Raw genomic sequence first — 18,879 nt, forward strand, 5'->3', positions numbered from 1 at the left:
GTGCCTGCCTCTGTGTTTGTCTGTGTATGTGTGTGTCCATGAAGGATCACACGTTGATAGGCTCAGCCGACTCCCAGGACATCCAGCTGTGCGGCATGGCCATTCAGCCAGAGCATTGTGTGATTGACATCACACCTGACTCAGGGGTGATAATCACACCAAAGAGGAATGCACGGTACTCCGACACTTTCATCGATATGCTTCATAAACTGTTCTTATATACTGCCACTTCTGCCTATATATTATTAATGGAGTGTGTATATTTCTGTAGTACGTACGTGAACGGCTCTCCAATCTCAGCCCCAGCCCAGCTTCACCATGGTGACCGCATCCTCTGGGGAAACAACCACTTTTTCAGGTCTGGATGACTCTTGTAGAACAAAACCTACTCTTAGAAACTTCTTTAAGGTTATACCACAATATGACATACACTCTTTTCCTCACCTCACATCTCTTTTATCCTCCATCTCTCTCTCTCAGGATCAGCTTGCCGAAGCCTCGTTCCCGTGCCGAGGTCGAAGAAGGAGGCGTGAAGAAGGCTCTAAGTGTGGAGCAGCTGGATGTGGATTTAGACCGAATAAGCCAGGGGTCAAGCGAGGTCAGCTTCAACTACGAATACGCACAAGCTGAGGTCATGATGAAGGGCCTGGGCAGTGACGGTGAGAGCTACACAGGGTGGCGCCAATAAGAAAACAATTTGAGATAGAGTAAAGAGTGTTTGAGAAATATAATTCGACTGTCATCTCTCTCTCTTGCTCTCTCCCTCTCTCTCTCTCTCTCTCTCTCTCTCTCAGACCCGATGCAGTCTGTTCTTCATGCTCTGGAGCGCAGGCACGAGGAGGAGAAGCGTTCGGCTCTAGAGCGTCAACGTCTAGTGTATGAGGAGGAGCTGCAGCGGCTGCGCAGACGCCTGAGTCCTCAACAGAGAGGCAGCGAGGTTGGGAATCCCTCCTCATCGTCAACGTCATCGTCTCCAAAATTACAGAGGCATCAATGGCATGGCAGCGAGGAGAGGTGAACCAGCAATATACAGCATCTAACACCTTCCTGTAAAGTTCAGCTTCGTCTTTCATCACTACACACTCCTGCAGCCAGGAATCCAGCAAGGCTTCGTATGCCAACATGGTTCATGCTTGGCTTGTTGTTACTCTCAGGTTGGAAATTTGAGATTAGGCTTCTAATTATGAGTATCTACATTTACATTTATTCATTTAGCAGACGCTTTTATCCAAAGCGACTTACAAATGAGAAAATACAAGCAAAGCGATATATCAAGCGGAGAACAATACAAGTAGTGCTACTATACAAGCTCTTTAATTGAGTTCTAGATAAGCAAAGTGCGCAGAGTAGAGGTGTAAGAGCCAGAGTCAGGTATTTTTTTTGTTGTTTTTTTTATAGGATAATGTGGCTTGGCGTTTTAGGGGTTAGTTAGGTGTTCACGGAAGAGGTGGGTCTTTAGCTGTTTTTTGAAAATAGTGACAGATTCTGCGGTCCGAATTGAGGTTGGAAGTTCATTCCACCACTGAGAGACAGATAGTGTGAAGGTTCTGGAAAGGGACCTTGAGCCACGCTGAGTAGGTACTACTAAGCACCGGTCGCTAATCGATCACAGATTGCGTGAGGGAACGTAAGCCTTCAGGAGAGAGTTGAGGTAGGAGGGTGCTGTTCCAGACAAGATCTTGTACTTGAGCATCAAGTCCTTGAATTTGATACGGGCAGCTAATATCTAATTGGTTAATTCATTGCATGTGTGTTTTATCTCATTTACACCAAGGCAGGCTGTTATAAATAGGATCAAAACATCATCTTTGATAGTGCTATACTATATGGCCAAATGTTTGTGAACACTTGACCATTACATGTATATGTGCCTTTTTACGCAGCCCATTCCAGATGTAGCCCCCCACCCTTGCTGTTATAAGAACAGCCTCCTTCCAGTTCTGCGAGGTTTTTTTTTTTTTCTTTTTTTTTTTTACTAGATTTTGGAGCGTGGCTGTGGGGATTTGTGCTCATTCGGCCATAAGAGCGTTCGTGAGGTGATGTCAGATCAGAAGATTTGGGGTGCAGTTGGCGTTCCAGTTCATCCCAAAGGTGTTCAGTGGGGTTGAGGTCAGGGCTCTGTTCAGGCCACTCTAGTTCTTCCACTCCAACCTTGGCAAACCTTGTCTTCATGGAGATCGCTGTGTGCACAGGGGCATTGTCATGCCGGAACAGGTTTGAGCCTCTTAGTTCCAGTGAAGTGAAATTGTAATACTACAACTGTAATGCTACAGCATAGCATCCTATACAATTGTGTGCTTCCAACTTTGTGGCAACAGTTTGGAGAAGACCGACATAGGGATCTGGTGGACAGATGTCCACAAACTTGTGGCTGCATATTGTTTCAGATGGATAAATTGATACTGCAGATGATGTGTTCTTTCTTGGCTTGCTCAAAAATCTTTGTGGATTTTTTTTTTCGTCTTCTCCTATAGAATAATTTATATTATTGTTCATTATTAATGTCATAACTACTCCTGTTTATTATTTGCAACTATAATTCAGATGTTTTGCTGTTATTTTCCACATGATGGTATGAATTAGCAGTATATCTGAGGGCTGCTTAGCAGTCGTTAATCATCATACGTGGACATGGACAGAGACGTCCACTAGGACTGATTTCGGAGTGTGACCATGTCAGGATGGAATGACTGTAATCACAAACTTAAGTGTGTGCATCTTCTTCAGCTGAGAAGCCAGTTTCTGAAAACTTTGATGTGACATTGTGATGTCAAATGCTAAACAAGCACTGATGGGAAAAAAAATGGCAGCAGCTTCCATAGATAAAGGCAATTGGAAATGTAATGTCGGGTTTTCATTCCATGCGGCTAAAAGGGTTCCTATTATTATTTTCTAGAATTCACCCATAATACATTACAACATTATAACTCGGTTCGGGACATTATGTTGTTGTTTCCATAGAAACAAACAGCTCTGAATAGATAGATGATTAGATAGATCAATTTATTCAGAGGGAAATTCTCAGAATTACAGCAGCACGGAGAGTTAGAAAGCATAGTAACAGTAACGAAAGCGATGAAGGAAACTAAATAAGAATAAAAAAAGTCAAAAAGTAGCATATCTGTGTCGCATATTTGAGCCGTCATCTCGTAACGACCGTAACTGCAATGCGATGTGCATGCACTGTCTGCTGCACCCAGATGTGACTCGCTGTTTAGCAGTTAAGGAAGCTTTCATTAAAACTTGCTGGTGCAGCCACCCTGAATATAAGCAGATCAGGTGTGATTGTTTTTGTACTGTATGCAGGCCAGCAGATCTCCAAGAGTAGCATGATGCACCAGATAAGTATAAAAGAGCACACTAGGTAGGGTACAAATGTCCACTCGTAATTGGTTATGAAACGTGCAAAATTTAAAGAGAGAACATTCTGTTCACACACCACCCACTAATGTCCAATTAATGATAACTTATATAGGCGCAGGTTTTTAAACCTGATTGTGTACTGTACCTCGTGTGTGTGTGTGTGTGTGTGTGTGTGTGTGTGTGTGTGTGTGTGTGTGTGTCAGGGAGGCAGTTTTGGCCCGGAGTCTGCAGAAGCTCAGGGAGCAGATAGTGAGAGTGAATCGGATGGTGCAGGAAGCCGCCTTCATCGCCGAGGAGCTCAACAAGAAAACAGACTACAGCGTCACACTGCAGATCCCTGCAGCCAACCTTAACGCCAACCGCAAGGTCGAGTGTGGGTGTGTGCGTGGGGGTGTGTGTGCGTGTCAGAGAGAGAGAGGGAAGGAATCTTTTGAATTAAAGAATTTGTTTGCACTATTCACAAAGATCATTGAAACTACTGATGCATCTGAGTGAGCAGTGTATTTGATATATGTGTGTGTGTGTGTGTGTGTGTATGTGTGCTGCAGAGGGACACAGTGTTGAGTGAGCCAGCAGTGGAGGTGAGACGAAAGGGGAAGGGGAAGCAGATCTGGGCATTGGAGAAGATGGAGAACAGACTGGTGGACATGAGAGAGCTCTACCAGGAGTGGAAGGATTTCGATGAGGACAATCCTGTAGGACAGAATTTAACTCTCTGCTGAACACTTACACACACCAAATAATCCTATAGGGGACAACTGAACTCTCCACTGAGGGTGCCAGAGTTGAAAGAATAGTGTAAAAATCAGACAAAGCCAATTTTATTTTGAACTCAAATGTAGTAAACTAGACCTACACGGCTAACGTAGCTAATAAATAATGTTAAGTCTATCTCAACAAAAAGCTTTTCAGTGGAAAAATCCACACGATCATACATTAATAAACAAGTTTGTGTAAGAGCACAGAAACTCTTTTCTTTTCCTTTTTATATTCGTTTTTAGACATTTAAATTGAAATCTTTTGACCAGCATGCATGTTCAGTTCTCATTTGATTTGTTATATTAATAAACGACTTTAACTCTAGATTTCAGAAAAGATAGGCCACAAATTTGAGAAAGCAGGTGGATTTCACACACGCTGGTTGCCTTATTTATTTATTTATTATTCAGATAGTCACATGGTGTTGACTGATGTGGTCTACTATTCACTATAGTTGGATTTACAGCTTATTAGTAATAAATTATTGAATCTGGTATGAACAAAAAATTGTATTACTAAATTGACCAATCTCTTGCCATGTTTTATTGGCCCTCCAACCACTGCATAGAAACCATTCCTGCCGTAATCTCCGTCGAGCACTTAGTACTTTAGCAGGTGCTGGTGTTTGCCTTGGACATTTCAGTTTGAAGCTCAACTTTGTGTGAAACCCAAAACCTGTCTAGTGGTTAAAAATTCAAATCAGAAGCTCAATCCAGACAGTGATGGGGCTTCAGAACAGGGAATTGTACTAGTCTTTGACAACTGATCTAATACGCATCCTTGGTAGTCCACTCTTTTGACTCTACAGTATATTCATAAACCTTCAGATACAGTCAGTGTTAGTGAGCAGAGAACTGAGCTCTTTTTTTCCTCTTGTCCTCTACTCATTCTTTTTTTTTCTTTCCTGCAGCTCATGCGCTCGTACTTCAAACGTGCTGATCCGTTCTTTGACGAGCAGGAGAATCACAGTCTGATTGGAGTGGCTAATGTCTTCCTGTCCTGTCTCTTCTATGATGTTAAGCTGCAGTATGCTGTTCCTATCATTAATCAGAAAGGGGAGGTGGGTGAATAATAAAAAAAAATGTAATTAAAAATCATGGTTATAATTAATTGTAACATTATTATAATAATAATACAATAATATTAATAACCTGAACAAACATGAACATTAGCACACCATTTGTTCATATTATATAAAACATTATAGGAATAAGTGTTAATGAAGAACTACTCATTTGTTCCTGCTTTGTTCTTGTGTAGTTACCTAGGAGTTGTTAAACAGTATTGTAAAGTGTTACCAAAGTCATTGTTAATTATTTGACTATGACCGCACACCCTGTAGTTATTCTTTTTTCTTCTTCCATTCGTATATAACAAAGCAATAGTATGTTTACAAACAAAACAGAATAGTTTGTGAAGCCTTGACAAAGCAATAGACTCCTAACATAATGAGACTCTAATACATTAACTTATTTTTCATCTTTCTGGATTTTGTGTATTTATTTTATACATTTCCATACGCGTAACTTGAAAATAAGATCCCGATGTTTGTATTTGGGTGTGTTTAGGTCTCTGGGCGTCTGCATGTAGAGGTGGAAAGAGTGTGTGGAACTTTGGAGACGGAGGCAGGACAGGAGGAGACGGATACACACGAACGCAAACTAGTCTGTAGGGTATGTAACTTGTATGTAATCTGGTATATGATGTTCAAAAAGCACGTATGGTTGTGATGGTCGAGTGTCCACAAACATTTGGCTATCTAGTATCGAATTCAAAGCTCCTGTAGTGAAACATGAGGAGTGTGTGGGCTCTACAGGATGTGTGTGTGTGTGCTCACGCAATCCCACTGACTGCAACAAGCTACATTACCAATTTATGCATTCAAATGTTCCCTGTTTTTATGCAAATTTATCATCTTTTATTGTAACTAACGTAGACAACAACTTTTCTCTCTGCCGTCTTTCAGATTAAGGTGTCTCAGGCCACTGGACTGCCGCAGAACCTCTCCAACTTTGTGTTTTGTCAGTATGATTTCTGGGGACAGGAGGAGCCGGTGTCCATTGCCCCCGAGGTCGATCTCTCCACACGGTCTACACCGAAAAGCACAGAGCCGCACTGCAGCGTGCTCTTCGACAGCTGTAAGGTCAGCACTAGCAGCTAGTTGCATCTTGGCATACACAAGTACAAAGTCATTGCGCTGACGAACTGATTCGGTTCTGGAATTGATTCGGACAGGATCACGATCACAACTAATTCAAATTTCTGAAATAGTTTTCCTTTAATCTCGTGCTCTTAGTGTTTGAATGATATTTTTAAGGGTTTTTTGAGGCATACAAATTATTAACAAGAAGGGCTAGTCTTGTTGGCGGCAAACACACCCCTGTTGATGCCATTGGCATTGACTTCTACTTGTCTTCTAACAGGCTCAGTTAAGACAACTGAAACCGTAGCCGTTAAAACGAATAAGATATTCAACATATCCACTTCCGCCTGTGATGGCGGAAACTGTTTAAAAACCTGGTATGGATTTAAACACTGGGTAAAATGGATGCATTATTGTACTTTTCAGAAGAAAGTCACACCAGGCAAGGATTATAGTTGCAAAACATAACTATCAAAGTTATAGTCACATTTTCTGGTTCACAAATCTCATTAATTTGATAAAATTGCGATCATTCATGCATGACCGGTTTAAAAAAAAAAAAGAAGTGTTTTTGGTATAATTCTGATTTCAGATTTGCCTCGTGTCTCTTTAGGATCTGGAAGTGACAGTAACTGAAGATTTAACAGACTTCCTGTCTGAAGGTGCTGTGGCTATAGAGGTTTACGGGCACAAAGTAGCAAACCCGCGCCGAAACCTAGCACTCTGGGACCTGGGGGTGATTCAGGACAAGACTCGCTCACTCAGAGAGAAGTACACACACACACACACACACACACACACACACGCACAAAAAACTGATAAAATAGATGAGGTTTTTTTAGTACAAATAATATTATTATAGCCATAAAAACTAAAAAGAATACAGACTCAAATATAAGCTATAAAATTCTTATAAAAATGAGCAAAATCAATCATGTATACAATAAATAAAAACTGGAAATAAGAGCTGGGTGATATTGCAAAAGAGTTGCCAATTAAAGGAACAAATTGGCTGAGGAAGAATGGTATTCTGGCTCCATGTCTGATGTGGCATGTGTGTGTGTGTGTGTGTGTGTGTGACGGTGCTGTGTCCTGTCTCAGGTGGAGTGAGGTGATGAGGAGGCTGGAGCTCTGGGTGCAAGTGTTGGAGCTGAATGAAGGGGGAGAGTTTGTCCCTGTGGAGGTGACACCTGCTAAAGAGGTGCGCACAGGAGGAGTGTTTCGGCTCACACAGGTACGTCTGCTCAGTGGTTTGCATTTGTGTGTGTGTGTGTATCTGTATGTAAATGTGTGCACATGTACTGCATTTATGTGTATGCAGGGTCAGTCACGGCGAATTCAGGTGGAGGTACGCTCAGTGGCCGATTCGGGCACCATGCCCCTGATGGCCGAGTACGTGCTCAGTGTGCATGTGGGCAGTGTAGAGGTGCAACCGACCTCACAGGTGAGCTACTGATCACACATTCATCTTATGTACACAAACCAGCTGTTTATCACTAACACACTGCGGCTTCTGTCTCTGCAGGTGGGAGACAGTGAGCTGGACAGCTATCAGGTGAGTCTGACCTGGAGTAGAACTTAAATATCAGTCCGATGCCTGCGTTTCATTTCGGGGAAGAGGCTGTGTAGGTAGGAAATGTCTGTCCCGTTTGGAACACAGCACAGCTAATGGCCCTTATGTTGGACAAATGTGAAGGCAGCATCACATGTGTCCAAGAGGCTGTATATTAAAGAGAAGACTGAGGGGCCTAGAACAAAGCTTTGTGGCATGCCATGTGGGCAACCTCACAATCCCATCATATGTTTGTTAAATGCGTAATTTTATACTAAAGCATTGTTGAATTCATGAATCTGATTGGTCAGAAGGCATTTTCTACGTTATGTTTTACAGACGTGGACACTTTTGTTGGTACCCTTCCACGAAAACGAAGAACCCACAATTTTCTCTGAAATAGCTTAAAACTGATAATAATTGGCATCCATCATTGTCCCCCCCATTATACTTTTATACTAAATAATAAAACAAATGAAAATGGCATGGACAAAAATGACAAGACCCTTAACCTAATATTTTGATGCGCAACCTTTAGAGGCAATCACTGCAAATAAGTGATTTCTGTAGCTCTCAGTAAGACTTCTGCACCCGTGAACAGGTAGTTTGGCCCGCTGTTCCTGAGCAAACTGCTCCAGCTGTCCCGGGTGAGAAGGGTGCCTTCACCAAACTGCATGTTTCAGCTCTTTCCGTGGATGTTCGATAGGATTCAGATCAGTTTCACTCCAGAATACCTTCATAGTCTTGAGGTATCATTGTGCCCTGCACAGATTCAATGCATCCTGTGCCAGACGCATTAGAGCAGCCCCAAAACATAACCGAGTCTCCAAAACATAAAAGCTCCAGTTTTGTCTCCTCAGTCCAAAGGACATTCTCCGAGAAGCATTGTGGCATGTTAATATGCATTTTAGCAAATTCCAGTCTGGCGCTTTTTTATTTTTTATTTTTTTTGTATAAATATTTTTCTTTCAACAGTGGAGTCCTCCTGGATCTTGTTCCATTGAACCCAGTGTCACTCATAAAGTGATGGATGGTGTGATCAGACACTGACGTACCTTGACCTTGGTGTTCAGTTTGCATCTGTTCTGAAGTTTTCCTTGGCTCTTTTCGCCAAGGGCTTGACCTTCTGTTCAATCTGGGGTCGATTTTCCTTTTGTGGCCGCGTCCAGGGAGGATGGCTACAGTCCCATGGACCTTAAACTTTTTAATAATATTTGTAACTGTAGTCACATGAACATCAAGCTGCTTGGAGAGATGGTCTTATAGCCTTCACCTTTAACATGCTTGTTTATAATTTTACATCTGATCTCCTCAGACAACTCTCTCCTTTGCTTTCTCTGGTCCATGTTTGGTGCACACCAATAGCAGAGTGCCTACTTTTCTCCATTTAGGTAGGCTGAATGGCTGATTTCAAGACTGAAGACATTTGTGATATCAATTAAAGAAAACAGTTAGTTTGAAATATCACTATAATGCAAACTCACTATAATCTTTTCTAGGAGTACCAACAGATCTGTCCAGGCGATGTTAGAATACCTTTTTAGAATAAGCAATAATTTATTTCTTTTCACACTTTCTTTGCTTTACTCTGACGTACCGAAGGCATGCAAGTAGACATGAGACAATTGCTTTTGATTTCAGGAGGAATGAAGCGTTGTTTCGATGAGCTGTAAGGGTACCAACAAATTTATACTAATGCGCTCGTTCTAATGTGATTTTATGTTTCTATAGAAACAAGTTGCACAGAGACTTGTATGGCAAACATCTAAATAAACAGGTAACAATTACACAAAAGTGTGTAATTGTCGATATGGTGCAGTCTTCTGTAAGGAGATGTTTAGCATTTTTGAAGAAATATCCAATGTCGGTACTTTAAGGTTCTGATGCAGGAAACTCTTCAGGACCGAGGGCTTTCTGAAGAGGTCCGAATATTTTCCAAAGCGACTGTAAATCTGCAGCGTGTGTGGTGTGGATGTGTTTGTGTAGGAGAGGGATTTGGAGCGAGTGAAGGCACAGTGGCTCGCCGCACTCACTCGGAGACAAGAGCACCTGGACCAGCAGCTCCAAAATCTCGTCAGTAAGCCAGGTGAGACTGCAGGAACGGTTTGGCCATAAATAAAATGTCCACAACATTTCCCTTAGGCTAAACGTAATTGATCATCCAAGACATGTTTAGTGCTTGTAGTTCAAGTTTGCTCTTTAGTCTTGAACTGGAGCAAAAGGTCAACTGATAACTGTGTAGTGTTGAGAAAATCATCACACAGATGATGACCGCTGAAGTCTTATGAGTGATGGATCTCTCTATTTCTGTCTGTTAACTCATCCATCCATTCCCTGTGCCTCTCTTCCACTTTCTCTTTATTTCTCTCTCTCTCTCTTCTCTCTTCTCTCTCTCTCTCTCTCTCTCTCTCTCTCTGTAGATAAATCAGAGGAAGATGTGGAGAGGGAGGCGCAGCTGTTGGAGTGTCGTCTGACTCTGACAGAGGAGCGGAACGCAGTGTTGCTGCCTCCTGCTGGCAGCGGTATTCCTGGAGCTCCTGCTCGCTGGTGAGCAGATCTCACCATAAGATCTCGGAGTACCATCCAGCCTCTCCATGCCTTCTTTCTAAATTTCCAGCTATCAGATATCAGATGACTTTGACCAGGTTTTCCTTTACTCTGCAGGGTTCCAGTACCAGGAATGGAGACACACATCCCTGTCATCTTCCTAAACCTCACCGGTGAGTTCTGCTCGATTTAAATACACTTGCTCTAGCCTCTACACTCTAACACATTCATACTTGCTTGTAGAGGAAAAGGCAGAAAGTTGGAGTGCACTACCAAAAACCGTTTTTATTTCATCCATTACTACAGCTACTACAGTTTTGTCACATTACATTTCTGCAGCATGATTCCAACATTCTTCACCAACATAAGTAAAAACAGCACATAAAGAGCGGGGGGCACAGTGGCACCTCACAGTTTCAGGGTCTCTGGTTCAAGCCTGTGTTTGGGTTATGGTCTGTGCACACTGCAAAATAGCAAGTGGAAAATATCTTGAATATGGGCACGTAGATAATATTTCTTATGATGAGATTATTATGAATCGCATATAAGATTTTTCAGCCTGTGTTCGATTTTAATAATTTCAGGCATTACATTTTCTTATTCTTCTGGCAGATCATTTTCCTTCTGTCTAGAAATAAAAGCTTAACTTGAGAAAAATTTGCTAAATGATCTGCTAATATCGCAGGATTATGCCAAGCTTGAAATGAGTAAAGACTGTAGGTTTAATAAAATAGGTTTAATAATCATAGATTTGGTTTACTGTAATCTCATAATAGGAAATGCTGGATAAATCGGATTATATACAAGGCATGTTCACTTGCAAGACAAGATTTTTTTTTAATTTTTAAAAATATTTTTTGCAGTTTCGCATGCTGTCCCCATGGGTTCCCTCCTACTTCCCAAAAACATGCTCATTGTTGGATTGGTGACTATAAATTGCTCCTGGTTGTGAATGAGTTTGTATATGTGTGTGCGATGGACTGCCGTCTCACACCCAGTCACACCCACACAAGGATTGTACCGATGGAGTCAATGGCAGGTGTTTTTAAAGGAATAGTTTAAAACAGTAAATGTACTGTAGTCAATCGGCCAAAACACGTTTCTAAAGTTTGCTACTTTCGTCCTGGAACTATGAGGGTCATGCACGGTAGCTTTTAGCTTCATGAGTAGTTTTATAGCTTCCAGTTTAGCATCTTGCTGAACTATGGCCGAGACTCGAAATGTTCAGCAAAATGGTGTTCTCTCAATAAGGATTTCAAACAGCTTATTGTGGATGTGGGTGTAATAGTTGATACGGTACCGTTTTGATCTGGGATCTTTAAGGTCTTTTGTCTCCTTCACCATCCTCACTGAATGGCTTTACGTGTGTGGAAGTTTATACGCCAGCGAAAGACAGCACATCGTCAAAGGCAACACTAGTGTTCCTGAGTACTGAGAACAGTTCAGAATATATTTCAATAATTTTCCACAGCTGAAGATTTTCACGACGGTCACTCGAGTCCGCTGGCTGCAGGCATGGACGCTCTCCTGAGCAGAGAGGACGAGGACGATTTCTTTGAGCTGCAGATTGTAAAGCACCATGATTCCAAGGTAAGGACTGAGCACGGGTGAATAATTATTACATTTCATAGCTCTGTCTATTTTAATCAATACACTATAAAACTATCTGTGTACTATCTGTCTTTGATCTGTAACACAATATCTATATCTATTTAGTGCCACAAATATTTGTATCTGTATTTGAAGTGATTTTGTTGGTGGTGGTGGAAAAAAAAAAGACAAGAAAAAGACAGAACTGCTCCTTGTATTTGTATTTGTATCTGTATTTTAGAACACATTATCTGCTCATACTGGATAACAGAATAGTGTACTTGTATTCAGTTACATCCCTAATCTCTGTGTGTGTCTGTCTGTTTGTCTGTCTACTATCTGTCTGTCTGCTTGTCTACTATCTGTCTGTCTGGATGTCTGTGTCTCTGCTATCTATCAGGCAGTTACAGACAATTTGCTTTATAGTCTGATACTGTTGGGTTTACGTTAGGTCACATCTGGATAACACATTTGCTGTGTGTGTTATGTGTGATCAGGTGAAAGCCGAGGCTTCGTGGGACTGCACGGTGCACGAGTGTGTGGAGCTGAGTCGAGGTGGAGGGCCGGAGCAGTATGTGTATCTGACCGTACGAGTTGCTGTGCTCCTCAGTCACCCGGCACAGATGCAGCTGATTCTGCGCAAACGCATCTGCATCAGTCTTGCCGCACGACAGGTCAGACACACACTACGGTACAGGCACTACTGCCTTACATGCCACAGTACACACATTTCACTGCTTACTTTGCACTAGTGCAGTTATGTCATGTCATACACACGACACAGAGTGCTTTGTATATGTAGCACGGTGTATTCTATAATCACAGACATAAAAACAGTAGCAGCGGTCATTTTGAAATTTTACACACAGTTTGATGTCGCTCCACCCCAGCTTATGGCCCAAAGTTTGGAGGTGGAAGATTCTAATAATGGTATAAGGGCAGTGGTGACATAACAGTTAAGGCTCTGAACAAAAGTTATTGAGCAGAAGATCGGGGGTTCAAGCCCCAGCACCACCAAGCAGCCACTCTTGGTCCCTTGAGCAAGGCCCTTAACCCTCTCTGCACCAGGGGCGCTGTATCATGGCTGACCCTGCGCTCTGACCCCAACTTCCTGACAAGCTGAGATATGCAAAGAAATGAATTTCACTGGGCTGTAATGTAAGGCGGCTGCTTCTTCTTCTAATTCGATTGCTATATTTATTTTTCATTTATTTAATTCGAATAGATTTATATGTTTTCATATTGACTGATCAGCTAACTTTGCTGTAAGTGAAGCATCGTACTGTATGTTTCTTCTGCTTCAACACACCACACACCCACATAAACTCAAAGGGCATGTTAATTGGCTGATGTTAATTGAATCAAATGTTCAGTTTTATATATGTATATATATATATATATATATATATATATATATATATATATATATATATATATAATATTATGCACACAGTATCTAACAAAAGTGAGTACACCCCTCACATTTTTGTAAATATTTCATTATATCTTTTCATGTGACAACACTGAAGAAATGACACTTTGCTACAATGTAAAGTAGTGAGTGTACAGCTTGTGTAACAGTGTAAATTTGTTGTCCCCTCAAAATAACTCAACACACAGCCATTAATGTCTAAACCGCTGGCAACAAAAGTGAGTACACCCCTAAGTGAAAATGTCCAAATTTGGCCCAATTAGCCATTTTCCCTCCCCAGTGTCATGTGACTTGTTAGTGTTAGAAGGTCTCAGGTGTGAATGGGGAGCAGGTGTGTTAAATTTGGTGTCATCACTCTCACACTCCCTCATACTGGTCAGTGGAAGTTCAACATGGCACCTCATGGCAAAGAACTCTTTGAGGATCTGACAAAAAGAATTGATGCTCTTAATAAAGATGGCCTTGGCTATAAGAAGATTGCCAAGACCCTGACACTGAGCTGCAGCACAGTGGCCAAGACCATACAGCGGTTTAACAGGACAGGTTCCACTCAGAACAGGCCTCGCCATGGTCGACCAAAGAAGTTGAGTGCACGTGCTCAGCATCATATCCAGAGGTTGTCTTTGGGAAATAGACGTATGAGTGCTGCTAGCATTGCTGCAGAGGTTGAAGGGGTGGGGGGTCAGCCTGTCAGTGCAGCCTGTCAGGTCTGCATGGCTGTCGTCCCAGAAGGACGCCTCTTCTAAAGATGATGCACAAGAAAGCCCGCAAACAGTTTGCTGAAGACAAGCAGACTAAGGACATGGATTACTGGAACCATGTCCTGTGGTCTGATGAGACCAAGATGAACTTATTTGGTTCAGATGGTATCAAGCGTGTGTGGCGGCAACCAGGTGAGGAGTACAAAGACTTGAGTGTCTTGCCTTCAGTCAAGCATGGTGGTGGGAGTGTCATGGTCTGGGGCTGCATGAGTGCTGCCGGCACTGGGGAGCTACAGTTCATTGAGGGAACCATGAATGCCAACATGTACTGTGACATACTGAAGCAGAGCATGATCCCCTTCCTTCAGAGACTGGGCCGCAGGGCAGTATTCCAGCATGATAACGACCCCAAACACACCTCCAAGACGATCACTGCCTTGCTAAAGAAGCTGAGGGTGAAGGTGATGGGACTAAATCCTATTGAGCATCTGTGGGGCATCCTCAAACGGAAGGTGGAGGATCACAAGGTCTCTAACATCCACCAGCTCCGTGATGTCGTCATGGAGGAGTGGAAGAGGACTCCAGTGGCAACCGGTGAAGCTCTGGTGAACTCCATGCTCAAGAGGGTTAAGGCAGTGCTGGAAAATAATGGTGGCCACACAAAATATTGACACTTTGGGCCCAATTTGGACATTTTCACTTAGGGGTGTACTCACTTTTGTTGCCAGCGGTTTAGACATTAATGGCTGTGAGTTATTTTGAGGGGACAGCAAATTTACACTGTTACACAAGCTGTACAATCACTACTTTACATTGTAGCAAAGTGTAATTTCTTCAGTGTTGTCACATGAAAAGATATAATCAAATATTTACAAAAACGTGAAGGGTGTACTCACTTTTGTGAGATACTGTGTGCATGCATATATATATATATATATATATATATATATATATATATATATATATATATATATATATATATATATGATTAACATGTTAAATATATGCACATGGTGCAGATTAATTCATTCTGCATTGTTGCCTGTGAATGCCAATGTGCTACCATTTTGCTCTGTACCACAGGGATTCGCTAAAAGCTTGCTGAAGAGGATGTCTCAGCGGAGCAGCATTCCTGGCAGTGGAGTCACCTTCGAGATTGTCTCAAACGTCCCAGGGGTACAAAATCTGGCTTAATGTATTATTCTTTGTACTCCTCAAGCCACAGTCCTTGGTGCATCATCATGGACAGTTATTATTGGCCTCCCAACTGTTTTACTGCTTACCTCAAACAACTGAAAAGACTTCTTTTTATGCTACATCTTTTTAAATGCAACTCGTTGTTCATTGATTCAGCACTCTGTTTTTTGTTTTGTTTTGTTTTGTTTGTTTTTAGGATGCTCAGGGCCCGGAGGACAGAGAGATGTTGGCTAGACTTGCCACCAGTACAGGGAAAAAAGCAGAGGACAGCGAGGCGGCGTTAGAGAAATACCTGCACACAGTTCTTGCTGTGGAGAACACCCTCACGCTGGACCGCCTCAGACAGGTATGGATGTATTCACACATTCGCACACTCGCACTCATCAGGTTAGATGTCAGTAGGCAGGTTATGCATTATGTTCAGACTGGCGAGGTTTCTGGGCTCATTGGCATTTCAGTTGGAAATTATTTTTTGTGTTGCTCCATTAAAAGGAAAAAAACCCATTTTGTGTCATTTCACTGTGCTAGAGCAGCGAGGAGCCAAATGGCTTGTTGCTATAGCCATTGCAGTCGGAATGATTTTCATTCATCTTCACTTTTACAAATAATAAATACATCCATAGTTTCTCTGTCACAAGTGATAAAAAGGTGATGCCAGCCACTGTATCCTCTCCTGCTGTGTCTCTACTGTTGTGATGAACAGAAACAGTTCATGAGATTGTTCTGTGATGAATTTCATAAAGATTTGCTTAAGAGAGCAAATGCTGTATTTAAAAAGAAAAAGGAAATCTGGCCATTTTGCCTTGCCTTTAAGGAGAATTCAGGTATTAATGTAGCCTCCTAATGCCAACTTTTCCATGCTATAATCTCAGTGACAGAACATGTATAGTGTGTGATTCTGATGTGTAAAATACTTCAGCAGATATTCACTAATATTAAGTAATATCAATGAGTTATTTTGATATGTAAACAGATATGGAATAATATCCATCCATCCATCCATTTTCCATACTGCTTATCCTACACAGCCTGGAGCCTATCCCCGGGAACTCAGGGTACAAGGTGGGGAGCACCCTGGACGGGGTGCCAACGAAATCTCAGGGCACAATCTCACACTCATTCACACACAACGGACAATTAGGAAATCCTAATCAGTCTACAGCACATGTCTTTGGACTGCGGGAGGAAACCGGAGTACCCGGAGGAAACCCCGGAAGCACGGGGAGCACATGCATACTCTGCGGGATTCAAACCCCCAACCCGATGCGAGGTGCGAGGCAAACGTGCTAACCACTAAGCTGCCAGTTATTGCAAAACAGGAAGCTGAGGCTACACTGGGCACAGGCTTACCAAAACTGGACAGTTGACTGCTGCATACTTAATATTTTTTTGTTTATTGCACCATTCTTTGTAAATTCTAGACACTGCTGTGTGTGATAAGCCCAGGAGATCAGCAGTTTCTGAAATACTCAAACATACCTGTCTGGCACCAACAACCATGCAACAGTCAAAGTCTCTGAGATCGCAGTTTTCTCATTCTGATGTTTGATGTGGATATTAACAGAAGCTCTTGACTTGTAATTAAGAGAATCACTGTTTCTAGCTCGGACGTATTATCACCAGACGTCCTGTACAAAATGCTTAGATTTATATTCTGATTATAATCTTTAATTAAATAATTTGTTCTTAATTGAAATGTGTGGGGTTTTTTTGTGACATCAGGAGGTGGCGGTGAAAGAGCAGCTTGCCAGCAAAGGGAAGAGTCCGAGACGCTGTCTTAGCTCACCCAACGTCCACAGGGTGAGTAAGAACTGTAAAACTGAACACATTCATTGGGTTTTAATGCTGACACAATAATAATTATCTTGTGTCCCATTTTCAGCTGTCTGGGAGCGGGCAAGATCTTTCATTCAACCATGAGTCTGGTGTGAACAAAGTAAGTGGAGGGTCGGGTAGGGGAGTTGGGGGAGATATCCAGAAGCTATTCAGAGGGTATTCAGAAGTTATTAGAGAATATTTATATTACACATGTTCAGAAAGAATGAAGCAAACCTTTAAATAGAAATGTACTGTTTTAACTAATAATATCTTAACATGGTACAGTTTAACCATATTGTTACTTCTAATAATGAAGAATCATTGACTGCGTTTACATGGACAGCAGTAATCTAATTACTGACCTTATTCTGAGTAAGACAATATTGCGATTAAGGTGTTTACATGAGTTGCTTTTAGATTATTCCTTTCATGTTCCCATTTTACGTGTTCTAGCACATAGATCGATTAACGGCACACGTCAATACGTCCCCACGCCACGAAGTTCCCTCCAGAATTTCACGTAGCAAGATACAGTTGGTCTTCATTATGGTACCGTATACAGTCTTGGGTGTTTTTAATTTTTACGAAAGCTTCAAGTGCACGTAATTATTTGTCATGCTGTACGTGCAAATAGACGACTGATTGAAGCCGTGGGCTGCGTCCCAAACCGCGTACTTACCTACTATATAGTAGGTAAATACTGTATGCGGTTTCGGACGTAGCCGTGCCTTCTTGTTTGACATCAAACGGTTGCGCACTGCCGTGTGTGTACGTGTCCTGTCGCACAATGCAGTGAAAACTCTCACACGATGTTAATAGTGTGATTAAGGTGTGTACATGTCTGTAATACACCTCGATAATGCGACTAAAACAGGAGTACTCCATGTCTTAATTCCATTTTAGTTTACTACGAGTATGCCATTAATCGGATTAAGGTAATAAAAAATTGCTGTTTACATGGTAGTTTCTTAATCAGAGTATCGTCTTAATCTGGTTAATATCGGATTATTGTTGTCCATGTAAACGTACTGATTGTGAAACCAGACACACTAAATCTTGTTAGTATAAATTCAGAAAGTATTTAGACTCCTTTCCCTTTTTGCATACTTTAATTGTATTACAGATTCAAGATATACACACAATAATCCATAATTGTTTTAAAAATTCAAAAACCAAAGTCTCTCATTTAGATAAGGTCCCACAATTCACAGTGCATTCACCAAGCAAAGTCCAAGAAACTCTTCTTAGACCTGTGCGGTCAAATTGAGTCTAGACATAAATCTGGGCAAAGGTATAAAACCATTTCTAAAGCTTTGAATGTTCCCAGGAGCACAGTGCGCTCCATCATTGTGAAATAAAAGAAGTTTGGAACCACCAGTACTCTTCCTAGAGCTGGACATTCAGCCAAACTCAGTAACCGACTAGAAGGGTCTTGGTCAGGGAGGTGATCAAGAATCCAATGGCCACTCTAACAGAGCTTCAAAAGTCCTCTGCATAAATGGAGAACCTTCTGGAAGGACAACCATCTCAGAAATACTCCAGTAATCTGGCCTTTATAATAGAGTGGCAGAAGCAAGAAACATATGACCGGCACTTATAGGAAATATATTCTCTGGTCCGATGAGATAAAAATGACACTCTGCTGAATTCCAAGTTCTACATCTGGCAAAAACCAGATACTGCTGATCAACTGGTAATACCATCCCTACAGGAAGCATGGTGGTGGCAGCATCATGTTATGGGGGTGTCCTTGTGTCTTTTATGTGTGTCTCAATGT

General features: G+C 41.8%; 1 protein-coding gene across 1 annotated transcript in view; it reads left to right on the forward strand.

Moving 5' to 3' along the window:
- kif13bb (kinesin family member 13Bb) overlaps nucleotides 1-18,879 on the forward strand; it is a 51,981-nt gene that overhangs the window by 25,437 nt on the left and 7,665 nt on the right. The window contains exons 15-36 of the mRNA XM_053614454.1: nucleotides 45-175; nucleotides 272-358; nucleotides 481-659; nucleotides 795-1,014; nucleotides 3,567-3,729; nucleotides 3,912-4,058; nucleotides 5,033-5,182; nucleotides 5,691-5,795; nucleotides 6,089-6,265; nucleotides 6,879-7,036; nucleotides 7,367-7,499; nucleotides 7,587-7,709; nucleotides 7,791-7,820; nucleotides 9,804-9,903; nucleotides 10,238-10,364; nucleotides 10,482-10,537; nucleotides 11,836-11,954; nucleotides 12,452-12,628; nucleotides 15,171-15,263; nucleotides 15,481-15,630; nucleotides 17,007-17,084; nucleotides 17,167-17,220. Coding sequence (XP_053470429.1) covers nucleotides 45-175; nucleotides 272-358; nucleotides 481-659; nucleotides 795-1,014; nucleotides 3,567-3,729; nucleotides 3,912-4,058; nucleotides 5,033-5,182; nucleotides 5,691-5,795; nucleotides 6,089-6,265; nucleotides 6,879-7,036; nucleotides 7,367-7,499; nucleotides 7,587-7,709; nucleotides 7,791-7,820; nucleotides 9,804-9,903; nucleotides 10,238-10,364; nucleotides 10,482-10,537; nucleotides 11,836-11,954; nucleotides 12,452-12,628; nucleotides 15,171-15,263; nucleotides 15,481-15,630; nucleotides 17,007-17,084; nucleotides 17,167-17,220 — 2,757 coding nt within the window. The remainder of the gene's footprint in view (nucleotides 1-44; nucleotides 176-271; nucleotides 359-480; nucleotides 660-794; nucleotides 1,015-3,566; nucleotides 3,730-3,911; nucleotides 4,059-5,032; nucleotides 5,183-5,690; nucleotides 5,796-6,088; nucleotides 6,266-6,878; nucleotides 7,037-7,366; nucleotides 7,500-7,586; nucleotides 7,710-7,790; nucleotides 7,821-9,803; nucleotides 9,904-10,237; nucleotides 10,365-10,481; nucleotides 10,538-11,835; nucleotides 11,955-12,451; nucleotides 12,629-15,170; nucleotides 15,264-15,480; nucleotides 15,631-17,006; nucleotides 17,085-17,166; nucleotides 17,221-18,879) is intronic.

The sequence above is a fragment of the Ictalurus furcatus genome, chromosome 25 (genome assembly GCF_023375685.1).
Source record: "Ictalurus furcatus strain D&B chromosome 25, Billie_1.0, whole genome shotgun sequence".
Classification (NCBI taxonomy): domain Eukaryota; kingdom Metazoa; phylum Chordata; class Actinopteri; order Siluriformes; family Ictaluridae; genus Ictalurus; species Ictalurus furcatus.